The 25,342-nt window shown below is 34.4% G+C and overlaps 2 protein-coding genes across 2 annotated transcripts in view; one reads left to right on the top strand and one right to left on the bottom strand.

Annotated features, from left to right (window-relative positions):
- The first annotated feature begins 631 nt into the window (after positions 1 to 631).
- Positions 632 to 7,227, top strand: koko (cyclin Q). The gene is made up of 5 exons (XM_088241447.1): positions 632 to 779; positions 1,044 to 1,266; positions 2,885 to 3,097; positions 5,983 to 6,222; positions 6,979 to 7,227. The coding sequence occupies exons 2-5, from the start codon at positions 1,054 to 1,056 to the stop codon at positions 7,087 to 7,089; spliced, it is 777 nt and encodes a 258-aa protein (XP_088097573.1). The 5' UTR covers positions 632 to 779; positions 1,044 to 1,053; the 3' UTR covers positions 7,090 to 7,227.
- Positions 7,228 to 8,580: 1,353 nt separating this feature from the next.
- The window catches only part of Pka-R2 (cAMP-dependent protein kinase type II regulatory subunit), a 22,833-nt gene continuing 6,071 nt past the window's right edge, over positions 8,581 to 25,342 (bottom strand). Inside the window, exons 2-6 of the mRNA XM_088241446.1 lie at positions 13,368 to 13,650; positions 12,384 to 12,642; positions 12,065 to 12,236; positions 10,528 to 10,617; positions 8,581 to 10,085 (exon numbers count right to left, since the gene is read on the bottom strand). Of these exons, the coding sequence (XP_088097572.1) occupies positions 9,955 to 10,085; positions 10,528 to 10,617; positions 12,065 to 12,236; positions 12,384 to 12,642; positions 13,368 to 13,650 (935 nt within the window). The 3' untranslated portion in view covers positions 8,581 to 9,954. The remainder of the gene's footprint in view (positions 10,086 to 10,527; positions 10,618 to 12,064; positions 12,237 to 12,383; positions 12,643 to 13,367; positions 13,651 to 25,342) is intronic.

Genomic DNA, 25,342 nt, shown 5'->3' with positions numbered 1-25,342 from the left:
TAGATGGTTAACACTGTTAAATAAGGCAGTAAATCAAATATTTTTTTCTAAAATAACAGAAATATCTAAAATCACTTGCCAGTATATAAGTTCAGAAGTATTTAGATGGAGGATGTAGGGATAAATAAAAATGACATTGAGAAAACTAGCTGTTTTTTTTTTTGAACTACAAAAGGTCCAATTACAGTAGTTAATTAAAGCACAGAACACCCAGGCTTGAGAAAAAACACATTTAATTTTTGTGTTCTCATCGGGAATCAAATCAGGAACCTTCTGTGTATGAGTCTTAATCACTTTACCACGGAAGCCCGTTTTATCGTAGAATGAGCTTTAAACTGGGTTTTAATTTTTTTCGATGTAAATTATATTTGACCTTTCCCCTTTCTACTAGCTATCTAACGATTTTTTTTTCCAAAGATCAATCGAAATTGTTGTCCCTGGCTTTAGAATTTCACTTATTGTACAGACCCTCAAGTATAAGTTGGTGTGATGGGAGGGCGCTTAAGTATATTTTAAGTTTGCCAGACTAAATTAGGAAATAAAAAATATATATATACCTGCACAATAAAAAAATGGCCTTCATCATTTCAGTACTTAGCCTTGAGTCTAGGTGGTGTTGATTATACTCTATACTGTAATGAACTTGTTATTGACGTGTTAAAGTGTATAATCTCTGGTTCTACAATATTCTAAATTATCTCTGCTGTAATCAAGCTAACCTCGAAAAGTGCCCGAAGATAGAATAATATACGAATATTTTTTTAATACCTTCTGATTAAGTAAGGAATAACAGTTTTTTTCAAAAATAACTTTTTTATGTCATCCGCATACTTAAATATTTTCACCACATGACTTAAACCATTGAATTCAATATAATAAAAAAACATCAAGGTACAATTTGCCGGCTACAACGACGTCTGTTATTTGTATTTTATAAATATTAATTTGATATTTGTTATTTTTATAATTTTCAAGCGGTATTTTTTTCATCTATTTTTTTTTTACAACATATCATTTACATGACAGTTTTCTTTTTTCTCCAGTTTATATATAATGAAGGAGGTAATTGATGTTATGGCTCTACAGAGAGAAAAACCCCGAATAAATCCCGTAGACTACATAGCCGCCCCCGGAAACAGCTTGGCGGTGCATTATATATTTGAGTGTGGTATAAAATTAAATGCTCAACCCGCCACAGTAGCCGCGGCCGCCGCTCTATTCCACAAATTTTTCAAAGAAGTTGACAAGGCGACCTACGACTGTTATGTGAGTACAACATTAAATTTATTGAAAATATCGGATCGTTTTTCACCCATAAATAATATGTAATTGAATTATAATGTTGGCCTTAATAATAATATTGTAATTTAACCTCAAACCAAGTACTTCTGTTATTTGTATTTAAATTCGTAGTTATTTCAATTTCGTAGTTGATAACTCAACGCAGTTTTATCTACTAAGTCGACACAGGTCCATAGACACGGAAATCATATTACTATTTGTGTAACAAATCAAAATAAAATTTTGTTCACTTTACCGGTGACAATGTATGCCCGACATGCACGCTCATAAATATCGACAGCTAAGTGTAGTGAACAAATATCATACTTCATTGTTGTAGGCACTGTAATAGTGACGAACCACTGGAGCTATAATTTACCAAATACTTTACTATCGACATTATTATTGAATATCGAATTAAATTGTGTCCATTATAAGGAGTAAGGAATACAATTAATTCAATTTGATTGCACTCCCGCGTTTATCAACTGACATCGACCTTATGTTATGTGCCAAAAAAAATACATTTTTAACATTTAAAAATAAAATATACTGTTTTGCATAATGGTCACTTAAGGCGATGTATGTTCACAAATTGTATAATTAGTTACTTACTACCTGTCCCCACCACTAGCCCTCGGTAAACTTGCGTGATTGCTTAAAGTTAACAGTCTTGAAGTTGGTACAGAAAAAAAAGAAATGCGTTTATGCTGTGTTTGTGATATTGTTTTAACCTGGCTTTCGGACATTAATACTACTGTAAATTGTTGACCCTTCCTTGTTTATTTGTATTCCATTTATGCCTTTTTAGGATCTCGTCAATATGCCTATACTTATGAAGAAAACTGTGTTAAACAGTCAGACATGTGAGTTTGTTCTGTGACTTCATGATTATTTCTAATGTGAGGCTCAAAATGGCAGGCCTACACTACCCATGATGTCAGTGCTTGATTGCATAGCTGAAGCGCTTGATATCGAAAAAAAGGAACTGTTATAAGAATAAGCAAAGAAAAATTTGGTAAGAGGCCAAAAAAGAGAAAAACCAATTGCATATAGCTTTGAAATCAATGTCAACCGAAGACATGTGTATGGCTATTTTTTATGCAAAAAATATCAAATGAGGAGAAAGTTAGTGCAATGACCAAAAGAAGCTGGCTTATTTTTTGATGTGGAAAGTTCACTATTTAAGGTTTTGCAGAAGATTGGATTTAGATACCGGCAGTGTAACAAACGCAAAATTTGAATGGAAAGGTACGATATATACCATTTTACAGCAAATAAAAAATTGGCAAAATGTGGTCTTCTTGGATGAGATGTGGCTTAATGCCAACCATACAGTCCAGGAGAGGTGCGAGGCTTTGAATATGCAAACCTATTCCATATGTTAGAGGAGTTGATAATATGTAACTATGTTGTAAGAATAGGATAGCAATATGTGAAAAAATGTACGGGGATTAAAACGGGTGCTAGTGAATAAAAACAAAGTTTTTTTTTCAAATCTACATTATTTTCATGTTTGGTTGCTAATTCCTATGTGGGTACTAATGTTTTAGGGTTCATTATATACAGTATAAATTGCTTTTATATTTTTCTGGGTCACCAGGTGATTGGTTCAGCTTGCCTCTGCCTGGCGGGAAAGCTCCGTGACGACCCGTTGCGGCTGCGTGACGTCCTGAATGTGTCTCGGGGGGCGCTGCATCGCTCCGCAGGGCCTCTGGAGCTAGGGGAGGAGTACTGGGGGCTGCGCTCGTCACTCGCTACTGCCGAGTTGCTCATTCTGCGGACCTTGGCTTTTAAGCCCGATCCGCCATCACCAGTAAGTGGATGATAAAACGTTGTGTTTTTTATCCAAAGAACATCCTGCTGTTTTTGCAGTATGATTTAAAGGAACATATTTTTTTTGGTTAATTAATAGTCAGTGTGTGAAACTGAGGAAGAACATTAGTCTTTTTAAATAGTTGCGTAAAAGTGCGGGCACTTTCAGAACCAAAGGACAAAAATTAGGACAAGTAGAAAAAGTTCAAATGATATTTTAATGAAGAAGTGTAGATCTACGTAGTATTTGGAAGGGCCTCGAAAATCTGAGGCATTTAGGTACATGGCCCTAAAATTAATAAAATGTGTTGAAGCTTGTCCAGAAGGGGCGAATTTGCCGCGAAAAGATTTGCGCATTAGCGAGATAGTAGGCGCCAATACATCGCGTCCACAAGCATTGCGTGTAAATCGCACGCACTTTGAGAGAATCGAGGCGAATTCGCCCTTTCTGGACAAGCTCTTAAGCATGCAGTTCCACTTTATAAGGTCTATGGAAGGTTGAGTGAAGAGGTACAAGTTTTGAAAAATGTATTAATTTCAATAATAAAATTTATTAAATATTGTATAATTCAAAGAAGTACTTTTAGGTAAACAAGTAGGTACCTATGGACAAAAAAAAGTTCGCACTTACCCCGCTGTCCGTAATTCCCAGTTTACCTGACTCTATTTCTTAGAAACGATTTTATTATTTAACAATTGCTTTTGTTTATTGTTAAGGAATATACTGGCTACACATTAAAAGTAATTACATTTTTAAAAGCTTCATCAGTCTTTTAAAAACTACGTCTGAAGAAACATCGCTACGAAAATATGGAGAGTTCGGGTCAAATGTCTATCGCGGTAAAATCGAAAATTATTACTCTGTCACAGGAAAATATGTCAAATCGTGAAATTTCTCGTAGAATCGGTTTCTCGGAGTGTTTTGTGAGAAAGTTTTAAAAAAAATTTGTGAAACCGGCTCTCTGGAGCGATAAAAGGGAATTGGTCGGCAGCGCAAGGCAACTCCTAGATAAGATCGGCTGGTTGCCAAGCTTATCAACCAAAATCGTTTTCTAACTGCTGCAGAAATACACGGAGAGATCTAGTCTACGTGCCAAACCACGTTCTCGGTGAGGACGGTTTCCAGGAGATTATTGGAGCAGGGGTTCCAAGCAAGAAGTCCCGCAAAAAAAACCCCTTTTAACGGAGAAAATGAAGAAGGCTCGTCTAGATTGGGCCAAAATTGAACAATAGACGATTGGCAACAAGTCATTTTTTCCGATGAATCTAAATTTGATGTGTTTGGTCCAGATGGCAAGACGATAGTCCGGCGAAAACCTAGCGAAAGATTTCACCCTAAATGTATTACCCGAACAGTAAAGCATTCACCCTATGTCATGATATGGGGGTGCATGACAGCTCATGGTTTGGATCCACTACAGATAGTCCAAGGCACTATGAATGCCATACAATACAAAACTATTTTGGAAAATCATTTGTTTCCTACAGTTGAAGACATTACACAATTTAGTTCAAATCCTATATTCCAAGATGATTGTGCGCCTTGCCATCGAGCTCGATCTGTGAGTATATAACTTTATTTTATAAATTTAAATTGTTGTAACTTGGTTTGTAATATCATATCTTTCTTACAGGTAACTGAATTTAAAGAGTCTTTTGGAGTTACATCACTGAGTTGGCCTGGAAACAGTCCGGACCTTAACCCGATAGAAAATTTATGGGCAATAATGAAACAAAAAATTGTGAAGAAACGGGCCAAAAATACCCAGGAATTGATGAAAATCATTAACTATGTTTGGGAACATGAAATATCATTAGATATTATAAATAATTTATATTTGTCGATGTCAAACAGAATTTCTTTAGTGATCAAGAGCAAAGGCGATATTACAAAATATTAAAATACTATTGAACCTGAAAAATTACTTTTATTTTTATATTCTTTTGTTTAAAATATCGGTCTGTTTACCCTACACACAAATCTATTAACCAAATGTAATTATTTGCGATTGCCAATAAAGACACAGTGCCATAAATCAATTATGTCGGGTACAAGAACAATAGTAACGGAGCTGCTACCTGGAAAAAACCTTATTTATAAATATATATTAAGCTTTTATTTTTATATTTTACTTGGAAACATTACTTAGTCATCAAATCTACAAAAATATATATTTAAAAAAATCCAAGCAAATGAGAATATTTATTATTTTAAATTAAGAATTTTATTACAAGTGCAAACTTATTTTTGTCCATGGGTGTACATTAAAAAACAAATATGAGTAGATACACAATACGAGTTATACGGCTTCACCTATTTCATTCTTAAGTTTGCGCATTTAAAGTTTATTCCAAGATATCAACCAAAATTGTGTGTTAAAGAATGAGGAAGTTCAGTGGTTTTTCTTATTTGATAATGGACTATTGAACTAAGCTAAAAAAAAAAACTTATTGTATTATCTGCCCTAAGATTTTTTAATGTTTTGTATTTCTAAAATTACTCCATGTGTGACGTCTCAAGCTCTCTTCCGCCTCTTCTCAGTCAGTTCTACGCTAACTCTCTTCTCATTGATTGATTAGTTTTTATTAAAATATTTTTTATTACTTTGTTCATACATTTTCAAGAAACTTTGCTGTACAATTTAATGCTCTAATTTTTACCAAACGTAAGAAAACATTTTTTATATAATTCCAGTAAGGCTGAAATTCCTCATTGAATCAGTAAAAAAACTTTCAGCTATTAGTGACTTGTACCTCTTTACCTAAATGCTACGGAAATTTAGCTGCCCCGGCGGTTCATTTTGTTTGAACGAGTTCGGAGGACAATTAGTCTATTCAATGTGATATCTATGTTTTGCATTCTTTTGACAGTATGTTTGTTTCCAGCACCGCTACCTCCTGCACTACTTACGCTCACTGCAGGGCTGGTTCCCGGGGGAGGAGTGGAACGCGGCACCCGTGTCCCGCGCGGCTATGGCCTTCCTGCAGGACTTCCACCACTCTCCCGCCGTGCTCGACTACCGCCCGGCGCACACGGCCGCCGCCTGCCTCAGCCTAGCGCTGCACACGCTGGGCGTCGTCGTTCCGCTCACCAACAACCTGGACGACGACACCGCCTGGTACTCCGTAAGTATTCGTACATCATTTTACAACATATTATTTTCTAATTATACTAATATATTATTTTCTAATTACTCCCCTTACTAGGCAGGAAAATCTTTTTTCTTTACAAAAATTCCAAAAAATTAAAAACTAACAAAAATTTAACTTTTGTTATATAAATGCAATAAAAAAATCAAAAATTACCATCTATTTACTAAGCCGAAAAACTGTTTCTGCATTGTTGGTGATACTGCAAAATCTAATTTTTCTAATTAAAAATGATTTTACTGCATAAATTAGTTCTAAGGCCTATAAGAAGAACCGTTAGTTTTAAATTATTGATATTTTTACTCTTAATGATGTTGATCATTCGAATACTCTAAGGGTATTGTTGTATGGTATTTTCAGTTGATAAAAATCGTAAGTAATATATTTAGATAACAGTTTTTAGGTTCCCACATAAAAAAATCATGGCAAAAATCAAAACAATCAATGGCGGCCTCCGTGGTGTAGTGGTCAAGACGCTTGACTCACACACGGAAGGTTCCGGGTTCAATTCCCGGTGAAAACACAAAAAAAAAATCTCAAGCATAGATGTTCTGCAATGTAATTCAACACTGTAATTGGGGCCTCCTGGCCTGTTGTAGTGAAAAAAAAATCGGAATATTCTAGTGTAAAAACACCCTATTAAATAAATATTTCTTACCATGTCGGGAATCGAACCCGAGACCTCTCATAAACAGCAGTCATCTAATTTATGTCATGTTTATATTTTTTTAGGTTTTTACTAAAGATCTTACAAGAGAAAAGAACTGGGAAATTATGGAGAAAATAATGCAAGTCTACAACACGGAACAAGAACTGATACCTTCCCTCACCTTCAAGACCTGAATTCCAATTTTGGCTCATTTTGGGGATCACCTTTACTAAGGCTATATTTCCAGTTGATTCATATACGGTTTGCCATATTCACACATTGGATTGAAACAATACAAGGAAAATAAAAGACACATTAAATCTACAAACAAACATAATTTTATTTATAATTTCACAATACATAATATATTATAAATACTTTGGAGGTGTAAGCTCATTACGTGGGGAAGCAGTTTCAAGGATCGACATCTGCGTACCAAATAGAAGGTGCAAAACACTCGAGTACGGGATTCTATTATTTTGTGAGCCATTCAACGCAAAACCCAACCACTACCTTGATATGCATTAGTTAGTCATATAGTCGTTATAGTCACATCCAACCGGGTGGATATTATTAGCAAAGTAGGGGAACTCTCACCAACTGGAGTCATAGAGACATCTTATAAGCTATCACATTTATGATTTGATATGGCAACAAATACCATGGATTATTATGTCGTTTCTACCGAGGGAACCCATATCAGGCTGAACAATGGTAAACACACAAATTATACCACTCGCAATATTGCATCTATGGCACCTCTCAGTATGGGCTTATATTATGGCACACCAAATGAGAAGAGGGAAGGAGAAACATTAAACGCTAACAAGGGACAAATATATAAGCCAGTGGCCCGCACTGGAGTTTGCCAGCAGATCTGTCTAGTATTTTCATTGCGCTACTTTTTAAAAATATAACATCGCTATAATAAATAAAATACTGATAAATTCGATTTAAGGAATGAACAGGAGGAAACTCAATTACAAAAATAATAACTTTGTACTGATAAGGGAAAAGAATTTAGTCTAAGTAAAGTGTCCGTCTCCCGACCACTGGGTGACCAGTCCACACTGCCACTATTCCGTATTCCTTAACGTACTTAATAAGTCTATCCTTAATTTTAATAAGAAAACATTTATGTCACGCACAATTTAACTTGTTTCTCGTATATCGTAATACAGATGTGGAACAAGACATAGTAGGGCTAAATATTCTTTACAACGTAAACTCCGGCCAACTAACGTAACACTCTCGCACTTCGTCCTACCCTGTTACAATCCTCGGGACCTGCACTTGCTTGCACACTTTCTTTCCTTTCCTAATTCCGTTACTAGGAATTTTATACAAAATTGGTCCAAAACTAAAATATGCAGTAGAAGACAAATGAATACATTTGCCGAATATAAAAATCTTAGCGGGAGTAACCAGTGAACAGAAGTTATGTCTACTGTTGAAAGTACATAAAATGTCAACTGAAATACTCGAACATCGACAATATATCAATATGCGGAATATATTAAGTGCACCCATGATTAGTATTATAATCCATAAGTTAGTGGAGATTATTGTGAAACTAATGTTACTGAAACATTATAAATACGTACCCATCCACGAGAGATTATGGATGTTAGTCCGACATTAATTAGTTAATAATAAATAAAACTAGAGCAAACAAAACAAGGAGATACATTTTCGTAACATCGAATTTTGTATTTCCAATTTTTGGTACACATTTGAACATTTTGAAAATTACATGTAACTTTGCCAGAAATTCAGAAGGTGAGATAACATAGCATGACATAGTCCAGGCCTTATTTAATAATTAGAAATATTATCTTAGACAAGTAATTACCTTTGATTGCATTTAACCCGGGCTGTGTCACGATAACCTAAATTAGAATTATAAAAAGCAGGGAAAAATAAATTGGTATAGAAATATTAACAATGAGTGAAAGAAACAATGACTAGACTCGAGATTCAAAAAATATATACAAGAAAATATTTCAAGGTATTGCGTAACATAACATAAACAATGAATCATAGTTAAATATTTAAAAATCCAATGTAGGATAACAGGTAAAGAATATCATCGCTACTCGCTCTCAATACAACCAAACAATACTGATTTTAAATAATACAAACAGCCGTAATCTGACCACTGGACCATCTGGTCTTGGGTTACAAATCCTACCACAATCATTCAAACTTTTCTTTACCATTTCAATCTGGTTCTTTTTTTTATATTTTGATCAGAATGCGATTGCTCATTTTACATATTTGGTTTAAAATTTAAATGAATAACACATTACTCCGTATCATTTTATGAACACTTATTCCGGGTATCCAAAAGATCAAATATTCATATGTTCCAACTTATAGTTACTTTTCTAAAATTCTATCTGTATATTGTTCGGGGGAATCAGCTGTGATTCGAGACTATGTGAGATTCTAGATGTCACGCGAACATATTGGAAAATTTACAGTCTATGTAGTTTATAATTATGCAGATCTAGTTTACTAAAGTGATTCAAGTCTGACTGAATGTATTGCCAATGAGGTATTCCTCGAGACGTACGGATCACATTGTAATTTAGGATGTTGAAAATATTATCTTTATCGCGGCATGTTTGTATGGAGTATCAAAATCACCCATCGGTTAGTTAAAAGAAGAAGCTATTATATTATAAGAGTATTGTTGAAGCGAGCTCTGTATAAAAGTGGATATTATGCGGCGGTCATACAAAACATGAGTTAGTCATATTAGTAGTAATTGAAGTAAATATTTGTCCGTACAGATAGTTGGGTGTAGTCAACACGGCACATCTGGAAGGTTGGAAGTGTCGGTTCTACACGAGGGACAATATAGGGATGGAAAGGACGCGTGAAGCGACCTACACAGGATCCGTAGACAACATTCAAATTACAAATAACGATACAAATTTAGCCAATTTGGTTGGGGCCAAACTACTGGATTGCTTTTGGGTCATGTACAACATATGGGGAAGCTACGTACGGGGGGGCGGGGTGGGGAAGGGGGCTTGCGGGGGAAGGGGAGCCCTTCATCGAATGTCCTCCACATTGGCCTTAGAGCCGAATATCTTCACCAGCTGGTCCTCATAGTCGTCGATGTTGCGCTTCATGATCTGCATACACGGGCCCAACAGGCGCTCAAACGTTTCTACGTCCAGGACTGTGAAAACGAAACCGGCATTAGTCAAATATATGCGAGTTACAGCAGTATCATGGACCACATTTATATTCCACAAGTCGGGAATAGAAAATATTTAAGAAAGAAATTAACAATTATATTCATAATTATTTTTTATATGGCACTTTATTTGTCACTGTATATTTTGTGATTTTAGGAATATTTACGAAGCAAAAATAGAAAGGACATCATTGTAAGACATCACTCCTCATTATAGTATACAAAAATTGATTCTTCTTTTACGTAATCGGAAACCTTAAAATATACATTGTAATGTATTTTTTCTGAACAAAAAACTATAGCTTTAAAAAATACTTTTTAAATAGATTATTTTTTTAGTTAGAAAAAAACTGACTCAGCAGACTGCTTGCTACATTAGCAAGTACACAAATGGATAAATTATAAAATATAAAGGGCTACATACACGCTACTTTGGTGCTGCCTTCCGAGTAAGCAGAGGCAGCACGAGGGCGATGGGTGACGAGCGCCAGTTCACCGAAATAGCCTCCTTTTCCTGAAAAAAATAATCATCAGTTACTTCATAAAATTCATGTAAATATTTATAGATATAGCAAAACTCCATTTTTATGTTTTTCAAGGAAGCAAAAATTTTTTTAAATTAAAAATGTATGGAAAAAAGGAATCACATAAAATTAAAAATGTACTAGACTATAGTGTAAATATACTGCCAGAAAAATTGTAAAAACTGTCATAATTGGGATTATGAATATTTTTACCCATTTTCAATGATTTCATTAAAGATATTTAATCTTTTTTCAATCAGTATAATAATGTGTTTATTTAATTTATAAGATTTTTTTTTTTTTAAAACATGTTTGAATTTTATGTATTTAAATTTAAAAACACTAAAATAACATTTGAATTTGCATTAAATAGATGCAATGATTTTTCGCCCTAAACAATAATAATAATCATAGTTTATTAACAAAATAACAATTACTTTATCTACTACATACACACTTAGGTAATAGAGAATATTGGGAAATTTTATTTTTATGGCAGCACAGAATTTCAAATGTCATTTACATCGGGGCAAAACTGTTTCACACTTTTATGATAACTGTTTAAACCATCTTCACATTGTTTTTTTTTATGTAAAGACTTAATTCTTCCTAAACATGCGTCAACTGCGTGTCACAATTTAGTAAAATGTCTATGCGGCGTTTTAATTTAAAAAACGTGTGGATATAGCGAAAAACTAACCCCAAAGAAAGTCACACTAAGGCAAAAAAAACCCTAGATTCCAAATTACTCTTAAACAGGTGGTCAATATTTATGAGAACTAACAATATACCTACCCATGAGTGACTCATGTGCCATTTCCCTAGCATACAAACTGAGAGAGTTGTGTCAGTATGAAAGTAGTTATGCAGAAAGCAGCCAGCCATAGAAAAGTGAAACTGAGATAATAGCACTTTTATGAAAAGAGTTAATAATCTAATATCACAACAGTTGGAATGTTTTTAACTTTGACAAATGATAAACAATGAATACATTTTTTTGGTATAAAAGCGGTTTAGCTTTTTTTAGCAGAACATAGAATTGACCTTACTGCACCAGATGATCATCAATATTCCCATCTTAAATCCTTTTAGCCGTTCATTAGCTCCACATATCTAAACCAAAGCAGAACTCCTTTTTTGATAATGTTTATCTTAGCCCTACATAATGTATGGATCTTAACAATTAATTGTGCACCTATGGTACATAGTTTCAGCACACATTCGCCTAAAAGATCGCATTTTGACAGCATACATCCTACTTATTATACTCATGTACATATTATTAGAATAAGAAAGACTTGAGCTAAGAAATAAAACATGAAAATAAAATCAACAATAAGTTAAACCGACAATAAGCTACTTTTTCTAGGCAACAATTTAATTTTCTTATCTCTTTTTCAGGCAAATAATTGTGTAACATAACGACAATGTACTGACCGATGCGGTTTATTTCCACCTCCTGTCCATCTTCCCTAGTGAGGGTGATGCGTACGGTTCCTTCCTCCACGAAGTACATCCCGTCTGCCGAGTCTCCCTGTCGGATAATCTTCTCCCCATCTTGCAGCTGGCGCGGCACGAGTGCGTCCGCCAAGTTGGCACGCTCGTACGGCTACAAATAGATACAAATATTAGGAAAAACACAATCTTTGCAATTGAATATGTACTTCGTTGGATCGAGGAAAAGGGGGAAGTGAATTCTTCGCTGACTGGGGCAACACTTATGGCCTTAAAGATGCTCATTATTATATAATCTAACCTGCAGAGCCTTCAGCATGGGCACCTGGTCCAAGAGCTGTTCGTACATCTTGCGCTTGCGGAAGGCGCTCTTGAGCAGGATGCGGCGGAAGGTTTGGCGGTCCATGGCCCACAGGGCTCCGGGGGTCTGGGCACGCACAGTGGCGGCGCGAGGCATGTTGTACATGAGGGCCAGCTCCCCGAAACTGCCGGCTCCGTCGTACGTGTGCACCGAGCGATCCGAACCGTCCGGACCGCGCACTAATACATTGAACTGCCCACTGGAAGGTAAATACTCGTTATTAGTCCCATCACATCTTTATCTCCTAAAAGATAAGATAAAATGATAATTTTTTAGCGGCATTTACGAATACGAGTTTCATTAACCTTTTATACTTCGTTGGCGACAACATAACGCCATAGTAAGTTAATTGAACGTTGTTTAATTTTCAGAAAAATACTTAAAACGTTTTGTAAAACTTTGAAATTTTTATTAATTGCTACCTTTTTTTAAATATGAATAATACACTGTAACAGTTTTGCTTAAATTTGCATAAAATACTCGAGTTTCCAGGGTATGTCATACCAAAAAAAGCCTGAAGTGCAAAGGATTAATAACAATACATTGGAATAGCACGCAATCACATTGAGTTTAACGACCGTGTAAAGTGGCCACTTAAACCATCCAATATCAGGTCATAAGCACTGTAAATGCCTAGACATTCATATTCCCTTCCATCTCAAAAATGTTTTCTGTCTGTTGCAACAAATTTAGATCTAAATAACTCACTAGGGATCCAGCCTGTCTACGAACATTTGGACATACTCAAAACATTCGATTTGATGGAATGTGAAAAACTAGAATAGCCTTGAAAGAGGATAGCCAAGTCTTACAAGAAACAAAAAAATTAAAATAAAACTGTTAAAAAAACGAGTATATAATTAAACACACTGGAACTTCTACCTAGGGTCTAGTTTACAATATTCACCCTTTATATATACACACCTTTCTATAACGTAGAAGTTGTCCCCGTCGTCTCCCTGGCGGATGATGTAGTCGTCGGGCTGCACGCGCTTCTCGAACATGGCGTCCAGCACCTCGCGCATCTGCTGCGGGTCCAGCGAGCGGAACAGCAGAATGGCCCGCACGGCCTCCTGCAGCCGGGCCCGCTGCCCGTCAGACTTGGGGTGTACGGCGCCCGCCTCTCCCTCCTCCGAGTCCTCCTCCGGGTCGTATGTCTCCGCGAACACCGACTTGCGCCGCGAGTTGAAGCGCGCCACGGGCGGCTCTGCAGGCATATGAACATATATTTTTTTGATGTTTCCATGGCTCCGCGGCTTGGATCTAAAAGGGCCAATCTTGTCAATCGCAATATTATCCTATAACACATGTGTTTTAAATTGACACCGACCCTCTACAAAATGTTGGCAAGAAAAAAATTTATCTAACATTGTCCCTTTCAGATTAAAGCCACAGAATTAAAATGATTTTGTTACAAAATTTCTTGGTTATGTTTTATTTTACTAACAAGCGCTTTCACCTAAGTAGATATCTTCAGGACTGGTAAATTGTTTACAACATTTTCAACTTTTATACTATATCTTGATAAGGTTTTGGGAGACAAAAACATAGGATAAGTATTTTATTTAGGGACAGACAACACATAATTATAACTAGTTTTGTCTGTCCATAAATAAAATGCTTCATAAAACAATATTTTAACTTGGGTCAAACTTTCAAACTCTTTTTTTCTCAAACTATTGGAAAGGACCGAAACAATAAAGAAACCGATGAAAATGAGTATCCTTGTCATCGAAAGGTAAATTTTATCCGGTCTAAAACATTACCTAAACCATGTTTTCGATAAATCAATAAAAATAAGAAGGCACACAATATGCACACACCTTTCATACATCTTGAGGTAATTATGTTCAAAATTAAATTTTCATACTTGATAACAAGAACAGAAATAAATCTTAAATGTGGAATGAAAAATGCTAATAAAATTATTAGGTAAACACATATTGGCAGAATTTCAATGCAAAAATATCTCCACTGTAAAAATAGGTATAACCAAAACAAAACATAAAAGATGGCTCCTTTAAAATAGACGGAAATTGTTTATTTGATCTTGTATGTTATTCGTGGAACAGGCTATACCGATAATATTCTGTTGAAAGCAAACCACTGATCTATTTAAAAAATGTATAATTATCTCTAGTATTCCAACAGCTTTGATACTATTTTCGATTTAGCCATTCAAACATCCGAAAATTATCATTTTAAATTCTATGTTTAATTTATATTAATTGGAAAAGCATATCCTTATATTAATATATGTACTTTAGTATCCATGTAAAAATAAAGAAAATATTTGTAAACAGGTGGGAGGAAGGTAGGCAGGACGTCAGCAACCTTATTGCTGTAAAATGTGTTACTTATTCAAGTTTGTTAGTGAATATTCTTGGTGGAAGTCCATTGTAATTTATTATAGAAATAAAAGACTAGTGATACTTAAATCCACAAATTTGGACAGGGACCAGTCTCGAAGATATCGCGAGAGGGATGAAACCGGTCATGGATTATTCCTGATTTGTAAGTATCACTCATCTTCTATTTCTATAATGCTAATTACTATTCATTAATATTAATTATCAATAAAGAAAATCACAATTTATGATTTCACTAAAGATATGACAAAGAGCAGTTTGGGAATGAATTGGGAAAACACAAAAGTGACGGTCTATCGCACATTTTATTTGTGTGTCAAATATATTTATATAGTACATGAAACATAAAGCTAAATAATTTCTTCCTAAGACAATGTATAGTTTTTGTGGAGTTTAGAGGCGTTTATATGGAAGCTATAATCAAGAAATTCAGTATTACGGGAAATTGGATTTGAAAAATGTTTTCTTACACGCAGTAAAAATAAGAGCATTTAATTGTAGGGCGAAGTTTCTCTAAAACATATTAAAAAAATCATGAAAATTAACTGCTTTAAATGACGTCACAAGTTCTTCTAAATCAACCAATAATAAGGTGTTGTGATAGATTTCTGGTTTCCAGGAAGCCGACTAACCAATCAGGACCACTTATCTTCAAACAAATTTTTGGCTTAGTTTGAGTCTATTATTTTTTTTTTAAAGTGCTGAACTTTTACTTATTAAAAAAAAAATTACAAAACTTTTTTTTTAAACTTTATAAAATATGCTTCGTAAAACCACTGTTGAGGTATTTATCATTTTTTAAATTGAATATGTTGGTATTTTAAAATATTTTTTCCTACATATATTGTAATCATACAATACAACATACTCCACTAAAATTTATAGGTATGAAACATTCCGGGGCAATTTGCACGAGTTGCCCATTTTAAACCATAAAAAGTAAGGATAGTAGTATTTTTTTATGTTTTACTGTAAGAATTTAAATTATTAAAGACCTTTTTTATAAGCTTAGCAAAGCCAACAAAATTGAATAATTTCATATTTAAATGGATAAATAAGAAATCTGAATAATCAGAGGTATGGCATTCCGCACACTGGTGCAGAACAAAGAGAAAATTGTTATTTAGCGTAGTTTTAATTATAATGACATTTTTTTAGTGACATCATTCATTCATATAACAATTTTAAAATGATAATTGAGTTCCACGACGGGAAAAATATGATCCTACAAGAGAAGTCAGCACTAACAATGGCTTAGGTATAATTGGAAAAATAAACAGTTCAAGGACTGCATAATGCATTCATTTACTGTATGGTAGAAAATGCAACATCCTGACCGATTCTAAAACAACTAGCTTTTAAAGATAATATTTGGGAACAATACATTAATAATTAATGCCTTTCAATGTTTCTATGGCTCCCTTATCATACAAAATTAGAATTGAAATGATTATGAGGTATGTTGTTAGATAACCCTATCAGTTCATTATTCTGCCTTTTCTGAAGTGTTCAGTAGCAGAATTACACAATAGAACAGTTAAGTCGGAGAATTAAATATATCTTTGCTGTTTATGTTCTAATTCTTATTTAAACACTTTCAAGTTATGCTGTCCACACAGGTTTACATGCAAAATTTTACATCATATCCTTTGACAATGACAAAATTTAAGTAAAAAAAAAAAAAAATATATAAATATTACTCGAATAAATGGGTTACTTTAGAAAGGATTTTAGAGTGTGGGGCTTCACAACTAGGGAACTGTTGTATTAATAACAATGTTTATAGCTATTAAAAATTTAATAAAGTTATGATACATGTTCTAAACATACATGTAAACAAAACCCTAAAAGATTCTAATCAAAGCAGACAGGCGCCGTGGTGCAGTTGGTTAGACGGCCTATCTGTGAAACTGGCGTTGCGGGTTCGATTCCCGCCAGTTGCTATAAAAAAATCCAAGATTTTTTCTCAATTGGTCTGGGTGTTGTGGTGTATTTTTCATTACCTCCTTCCATATTCTCTCTATCCCACCTGCTGACAAGCCTCAAAATAGAGGCTTAGCGGGTTATTCCTTTAAAAATTAAAAATAAAATGAATACGGCAGATGAGCAGTTTGATGAATAGGTATTTGAATATAGTCTTTCATTCATTCTCGCAGATGCCTCCCAAATACTGTGCGAAAAACACAACTACATGTTGGACTGATTATGCTTATCTAGAATGAACAAAATTAAGGTCTCGTATTCCCGTTTTCACTATCCCAAAACTGAACCGATTTTGTTTTTATTTAAGAAAGAGAATTGAAAACAAATTTTCCGTGTAGGCACGATTTGATATTCTCAAAAAAAGTTATCATATTTGTATACCGTAGGTCTGAAGACGGCAGATAAAACTAAGCTTTTCTTAAGGGTTTTTGGATGGTTCTAGCTCCTATAAATGACAATTTAAAATAATAAAAAAATAAATAAAGACACGCCAACGGTTGATATCTATAATGTGTACAAAATTATCGCTCTAGTGCATGGGTCGGCAACCTGCGGCCCGCGAGACATCTTGGTGCGGCCCGCGAGATTCTCGCCGCAACGCACATGACGGACGATATTATACACAATCGAGTGAAAGGAAGCGAGAAAGGGAGCGAAGGGATAGTGAAGTTGGAGCGAAGGGGGAGCGGGGGGAAAGAGAAGGAAAGCAAGAACGCCACACGCACCTCGCATCATTCCGTTGTCGACCGCCAGTAACACTACTCGTTCGCTCGCGCTGCGCTAACTACCCACCCACGCGGCGTTTACATTCGCTGCAAGTTTTATTTTTTTATAAAATCTGTTTTGTGAATTCTCTTAGTGTTTTTGGTAAGTACCTACCTACTGCATGATAATAATATTATTCCTAACATTACAAGTAATGAATATAACAATGCAATATTAAAGTATCCATGAGTTTACGACAGTTTCAAAAAAAAATTTCAATGATAAACTTTTTAAGACGAGGTGCACTATGAATGTAATATTTTTATAAGCCTGAAAAACTCCATACACATTAAAAATAGCTTCCGAGAAAAAATAAATACCGCCAACGGGACTCGAAGTTACAATTGCCTTTTCTACAAAAAAATAAAGTTGGTAGGTTCAGGTGAAAAAATTAATAAGAAATAATTGTTGAAAAAAAAAAAGCAATGACTGTTGAATGAATAAATACTTGTACATATTTAGTTATTTGGCGGAATGGGAATAAGCCGACGTTGCTCAATGGCGAGAGCATCTGACCGGCAATCAGAAGGCTGCGGGTTCGAGTCCCGTCGGCGTTATTTATTCTTTCTCGACAGATATTTTCAATGCGTATGGAGTTTTTCAGGCTAATAATTATTGCTTTTAAAATTTTCACAACGTAGTATTTGTTTACTCGTCAATAAAGGTGTACTTTAGGTATACTTGACATAAATTTTACGATTTTGTTTTTTGAATAAAAATATTGCTCACTGGGGGAGTATTTATTAAAGGATTTTATACAGGACAAAACTATGACTCTTTCCGTAAAAATAAAAACATATTATTATGTTTCTGTATTGTTCCAGATTTATACACCCAATATGGCTTCTAAAAAAAGGAAGATCGTTGATGAAAGACGGATTTTTAATGAAGCATGGACAAATTTATATTTTTTTATCGAATTTAAAGAAAAACCACTATGTTTAATCTGTCAAAAGAGTATTTCCGTAGTAAAGGAATAAAAACTGAAGCGACATTATGATATTGAGCACAAAACTAAATTTCAGTGTCTTGAAGGGTAATCTCGAAAAAACAAAATCATTAACTTGAAATCGTCACTCAAAAATCAGCAGAATACCTTTAAAGTTGTAACAGACAAAAGCGAATCAGCTGTTCGTGCCAGCTACAAAGTAGCAGAGATAATTGCAAAGCATTGTCGCCCATTTACTGACAGTGAACTTGTAAAAGATTGTGTCTTAGCTATCGCGGAGGAAGTATGCCCGGAACAGAAAAAAATGTTTGAAAACGTTAGTCTCTCTGCTAGAACTTGCACCAGACGCACTGAAGACTTGGGTGCTAACTTGCGTGAACAACTTAAGGATAAAGCGCAGTATTTTACTTACTTCTCTCTTGCGATGGACGAAAGTACGGACGTGTCGGATACGGCACAATTCCTTATATTTGTACGAGGAATTGACGAAAACTTTTCTGTTTATGAGGAGTTATTAAAAATGTGCAGTCTCGAAGGAACTACAAAAGGAGAGGATTTATTTCACCACTTGGACCAAGCTCTGATTTCGTGTGGCTTGAGCTGGGATAAATTAACTAGCATCACCACGGACGGCGGAAAAAATATAAGCGGTCATAATAAAGGTGTTGTCGGAAGAGTCAACAGCAAACTGCAAGAGTTTGGATCGGAAGTTCCATTTACATTTCACTGTATTGTCCATCAAGAAGCATTGTGTTGCAAAGTTTTATCGTGGAAAGAAATAATGGATACCGTTGTATCTGCTATTAATGTTATAAGAAAAGATGGGCTTACTCACCGCCAGTTCCAAAAGTTTTTGGAAGATGTGGAAGCTGAATATGGTGACGTGATGTATTACTGTGAAGTAAGATGGCTAAGCCGAGGAGCAGTACTTCAACTATTTTTTTATTTGAGGAAAGAAATTTGTAACTTTATGGAGATGAAAGGAAAGGCAATACACGAACTTTCCAACCACCAGTGGGTTGTAGATCTTGGGTTTTTAACTGATTTGACTGCCGAACTGAATATACTCAATACACGTTTACAGGGGAAAAGTAAATTGATATGCAATATGTATTCAGATGTTAAATCATTTGAAATGAAACTAACATTATTTATCAAGCATATCGATGAAAGGAAACTCGATCATTTTCCAAATTGCAAGAAAGCAGTAGAAGAAGCTGGAATAAATTTTGTTTGGCAAAATACTAAAATGAAAAGTGCATTAATGCAACTACAAACTGAGTTTGAAAACCGGTTTGCTGATTTCAAAAAGATCTCACGTAAGATGGAGATTTTCGAAAACCCCTTTGCAGTAGATATCGGTAATGTACCAAGCGATTTGCAAATCAACGTGATAGATTTGCAAAGTGATAACACACTTAAAATGGCTTTTAAGGAAAAAACTAATTTGGTGGATTTCTATGGGAGTTTGCCTTCTGAAAACTACAAGGATTTAAAAAGGTTTGCTCAGCAAATAATTACTATGTTTGGTAGTACATATATTTGTGAACAAACTTTTTCAATTCTGAATTATCGAAAAAACAAACACTGTTCTCGGTTATCGAATTCACATTTAGACGCAATACTACGCGTCTCTACTTCAAAAATGCAAGCTGATATTAAAAAACTTGCAAGTCAAATGCAATCACAAAAATCTCATTGATTTTATTAAATACAATAAATGTCGTTAAAATATACACTTAGCGTTTTATTTTTAAAACTAAAATATTTGTACATAAATATTGTATGTATACCTACTGCAAGTGCGGCCCGCACTGATCCCCATGAAAAATATTTGGCCCTTTTACAACAAAAGGTTGCCGACCCATGCTCTAGTGCCATAAACCAGGGAGAAAATACGTTTGCATGAAGAAAGGTCAGACCACGCATCCCCTTTTAAAATATGAACACAGCACAGCAATTTTTAAAAAAAGTAATTGGCCAACTAACCATCATTCTGTTTTTCTTTAGGAGTAGACAACAGGGCATAATATATTATCACATCATTCGAGCACGCCAATTTTATTCTTACTTTCAATGTGTACATTTATGTTGAACTTAACTATGCAATGTAATTGGACATCCTTAATACTGTCATTAGTGCTGGTGCTCATCTCGCATTCTATACAAATCTTGACATGCAACAAATGCTATAGCTTAACCACACCTGTTTCTCTGTCATCAAAAAATATTTTTAAAACCCATTAAATAATATTTAAGAAAATATTAGGTATGTACTACAATACCCAAACCATTATGGACATTTGGCGGACTTGACTACTCCACATTTTCTCTTCAATTAAAGAGTAGTGACATTGAAAAGGTGGACAAGTTTAAGTACCTCAGCGGCATTCTAACAGAGACCCTCAACCCAGATATAGAAATTAAATTCAGAATTAGGGCAGCAAGAGCTGCTTTTAACCAAATGAAATCCCTCTTCTGCAATGATAATCTGAACTTGAAAATAAGTCAAAGATTGGCAAAGTTTTATGTGTGGTCTGTATTGTATGGCTGTAAGACTTGGATTCTGAAGGTGAACACTATGAACAGGCTGGAGGCTTTTAAAATTTGGTCATGTCGCAGAATGCTTAAGATATCTTGGACAGACCTGATGACGAACAGAGAACTCTTAACCACCATAAAAGTTCGTATCTGGGGCATATAATGCGTGGAGAAAAGTACCACTTGCTTCGTTTCATTTTGAAAGGCAAGATTGAGGGTCACCGAATGTCCTGGCTGCGTAATATAGGAGATTGAACTGGCTTCAGAACTGTGGAGTACGGGCAGCACAGGACATAGAGACCTTCGCCAGGATGATTGCACATACTAAGGGATACCTGACAGGGCACTAAGAGAAGAATAAGGAATAACCCGCTAAGCTTCTATTTTAGTGACTTGTCAGCAGATGGGAAAGAAAGGATTTGGAAGGAATTCATGAAAAATGTACTACAACACCCAGACAAACTGAGAAAAAATCTTTTATTGATTTTTTTTCTTGGAACTGGGGGGAATCGAATCCGTGACGCCAGTTTCATGGTTGTCTATCTAACCGACTGGGCCGTGGCACATATTAAACCATGTGACTAATAAAAAGCAAATAAAATAAATTTTGGAATTTGTGGCACAAATGGTGATTATTTCTTCCGGCCTAGTCCATTATTGATTTAAGCTTTTGACTGAAGCCATTTAGCTTTTACAATATTTGAGTTTGTCTAAATGTTTGTAGACAAAATCAACAAATGGAAGAAATATGGATGCTCAAACATAGGCAAAATGGTGAATGTTACACAGTGTGTAAAGTGGCCACTTAAACCAGCCAATGACAGGTCATAAGCCCTTTAAATGCCTAGACTTCCATATTCCCCTATTTAAGGTATTCTCCATCCCTGTTGTAATTTGTTCATTTAGCTTTTGTTTTGAAAATTGCAATTTATAGCGGTTAAAATAGGTGAAAAACCATTAAAAACATTTGTAATTTAATTTTTACCATCAGGTAACCAATGATCAAAAAACGAATTTACTTTGGCATAAATTACCACTGATCAAACAATGGCTTTAATGTCAACGCAGTCTAATACCTTAATTGACAAAAGACTCCGAGATACAAATTTATAGAGTCATAACATGAGTATAGTTACAGTGCAAATAGCAGGCAACGTGCATAAACATCATAACATGTTGTTACGTCAACACATCCATAAAAATTAGACACTTCATTCACATCCATTTCTAAAACTGAAACCTAATTCTAACCATGATGACTGAACTAATTTGTACTCTAGTTAATTATGTCAATATATATTAAGCAGCCAGAAAGTAATATCTTAATTTGCATACATAAATATTTAAAATCTCAGGCGTACATAAGCCAATAGACACACTTCATTATGTGTGAAGTGTTACTTACAGAAATAAGCATTCATAAAATAACGTATATTGTTATCTGCAGTACCTCGTATGGGCTCTAGTGATAACCTTCACATGGCTTTAGCTAAGTTTCATTAGGACGAAAAGAAACCTTTGCAAGTACCCCTAGTAGTTTCTTCGCGCGGTGCTGACCAGGCGCTTTTTGCCAGAGCGTTATACTCTGTTTCCAAGCCCGCGACCTAAGTTCATTACGAAGACAACATTTAGGCAACCAATACTAGAGCTCCGGGCTTATCGGGGCTGTCTTAGCTCCCAGCCCTGCCAATTCATCAGCTGCCTCATTACCATTGATATTGAATACCTATCGACAGGATCTACATTAGTCGAAGGAATGCGATAGTGTGTTGTGACGCTGTTCAGTTAAGTTTTGATAAAAATTGGCTCGTCTAAAATACCAAATATAATGTATTTGTGAATATCGACGTGCCAACTTTTTTCAAAACTTAACCAGACAGCGTCAAAACAGATTATCGCATTCCTTTGGTGCGCCTTGGAGATAAACCCCGTCTATACATATATTAAAAATAATATTGGTTTATGAAGGTTTTCAAGCATTTTCAGGACTAAAGACTTCACTTTATTCTATTTTCTGCATAAGTAGTTGTGTGTTTTTCATGGATCTTTCATTACTATTCAAAATATTTTTAGAATGGGAGCCCTGGATTTTATTGGAGTTAAGAAATAACAATCACATTTCTTAGATTAATTTAAACCATGACCGATCTGACAAAAACAATAAGATTACGATTGGAAAATCAGAATCACAGTTTTACCGAAGTGAAACAATATTAAGTGCTTTGGCAAAACACTATTAAATGCATACATTTTTGTAGATTTCTAATGAGCACATTATGTTACCAGTTACCATGCTCTTGCTATGTTGACATAATACGAAACAAGGTTTTTTTTTTTATCTTAAGATCAAACTGCAAGATATATCATAAATTCAGACATGCAAATAAGGCTTGTCAACAAAGCAATAATTATTTACTATAATATTTCAAATCGTTGCGGTCCCGCGGCTAGTGTTACAAACTCACAAATGAGAGGTACGAGCCCCGCTCTACCACAACTTGATCCCCGTTTTCTAATAGTGAGTTATTTACAACTCGTTGAAAATGGCACCCCAAATTGAAATGCTTAGGAAAATCATAAAAGTGCAAATATTTGTCCTTATTTAAAAAAAAAAAGTCTAACTAAAAAATAAAGAGAAATATCAGAGAACAAATTAAAAATAAATCTCCAGATGAGAATTTATCACAGTCCTCCTTAAAACAGGATTCCCTAGTGAGGACTCTTAAATTAATACTGTAAAAAAATATCACACAGCATAGGAAAAAAAAAAAAATTTGGTCATGTTACCAATCACGATTACAATTAATTACTTATTAAAAAAAAAATAATAATCGTAAAAGATTTGCATTATTTAGATTTTTGATGAATAATGAATATGTATAAGTCATACCAGTCAATAACAGGTCATAAGCTTTGTAAATGCCTAGACTTCTATATTCCCTTTTAAAAGAAGTTTTCCATCTGTGAAATATCTGTTAAGTTGATGAACAAAACGATAATGTCAAATAAACAAAATAAATAAAACTCCCTAAAGGATTAGAGTATTTTTTGTCCACAAACATTTAGACATACTTAAAATATTGATGGCATATTTTTTGAAAATGAGAAATGTTGCAAAGTCACAGTATGTCAAAAAGACATAGGTGTTTTTATTCCAATAGCATACGCAGAGCAAAAATATTTAAGCTTTTAATCATCAAAATATTTATTAAAAGCGGGTAACTATATTGAATTTAGAACAATCGATTGATCACCAAATTTTCTAAAGCGGCGGAGTCTCAGCCTCTGGAATAACTAACATCAGGAAATCTCTCATTAAAGATCATTTCCCTTTATATTCAGTCTACTTGTGTACTCCATTCTCCGTACATCTAGGCAAGCACTTAATTGATACAGCCGACCGAGAGAATCAGATCCTGTTAGGAGATTTGTACCTGAGTATATTATAATACTAAATAAATTATATTACCCCACTCTACAATTGAATAAACCAGTTGAATAAACATTGTAATTACTATACATTTTCATATTATGCTAATACTGTAGATTCTTGTGACAAACAAAACCAAGGTACTACAAAATAAAAGGCTAAATTAAACTAACATTATTTTTACGTGTGGAACATTGGATGATAATTTTGACTTTATTGATAACAAATATTTTATTCATTTACATATTTTTAATATATACACAAATACATTTGAATTAAAGGTAGAACATAAAAAGTCTACAAGGTTTACACTAACCAGCTTTACTGTTATTTCATATTCTTGCATATATTAATATCAAATATAGTAATTTTTTATAATATGGTAATAATATTTATAATAATTAAGTATACACAATAACTTAGTATGCATAGTTGTTTTTAAGGTTTTTAGCAAGTATTGGAAATTATAGAGTCCATTTCAAGAAGCCAGAGATTATTAATATTCGAGATTTTTCTGATTAAGATAAAATATTCATTTTATGGCTTAGATAAAAATTAAATTGTTTTAAATAAAAAAATTACGAGCTATTTGAATGTATTTATCGATAGTGTCGGTCTATTTATACTTCTTATTGTATGGTAATAAAAAGTAGAAATATGCCAAACGTAACGCAGCTGTTAATAGTAGACATTATTGGTTTTAATATAATTAAAACATATTTTTGGATCGCAATAGAGTAAAGTGTGTTTCCTTTATGTGTATCAGTAGGTACTCGACAATAAACGTAAAAATACATACAAATATATTTGCACATTAATTTGTACTGAATAATACATTACGGTATCTGTATTAACTAAAAGA

This window comes from Micrasema longulum, unplaced genomic scaffold (assembly GCF_059751315.1).
Source record: "Micrasema longulum isolate JH-2025_06_02 unplaced genomic scaffold, ASM5975131v1 h1tg002903l, whole genome shotgun sequence".
Taxonomy (NCBI): domain Eukaryota; kingdom Metazoa; phylum Arthropoda; class Insecta; order Trichoptera; family Brachycentridae; genus Micrasema; species Micrasema longulum.
This window is presented reverse-complemented; position numbering and strand designations above follow the sequence as displayed.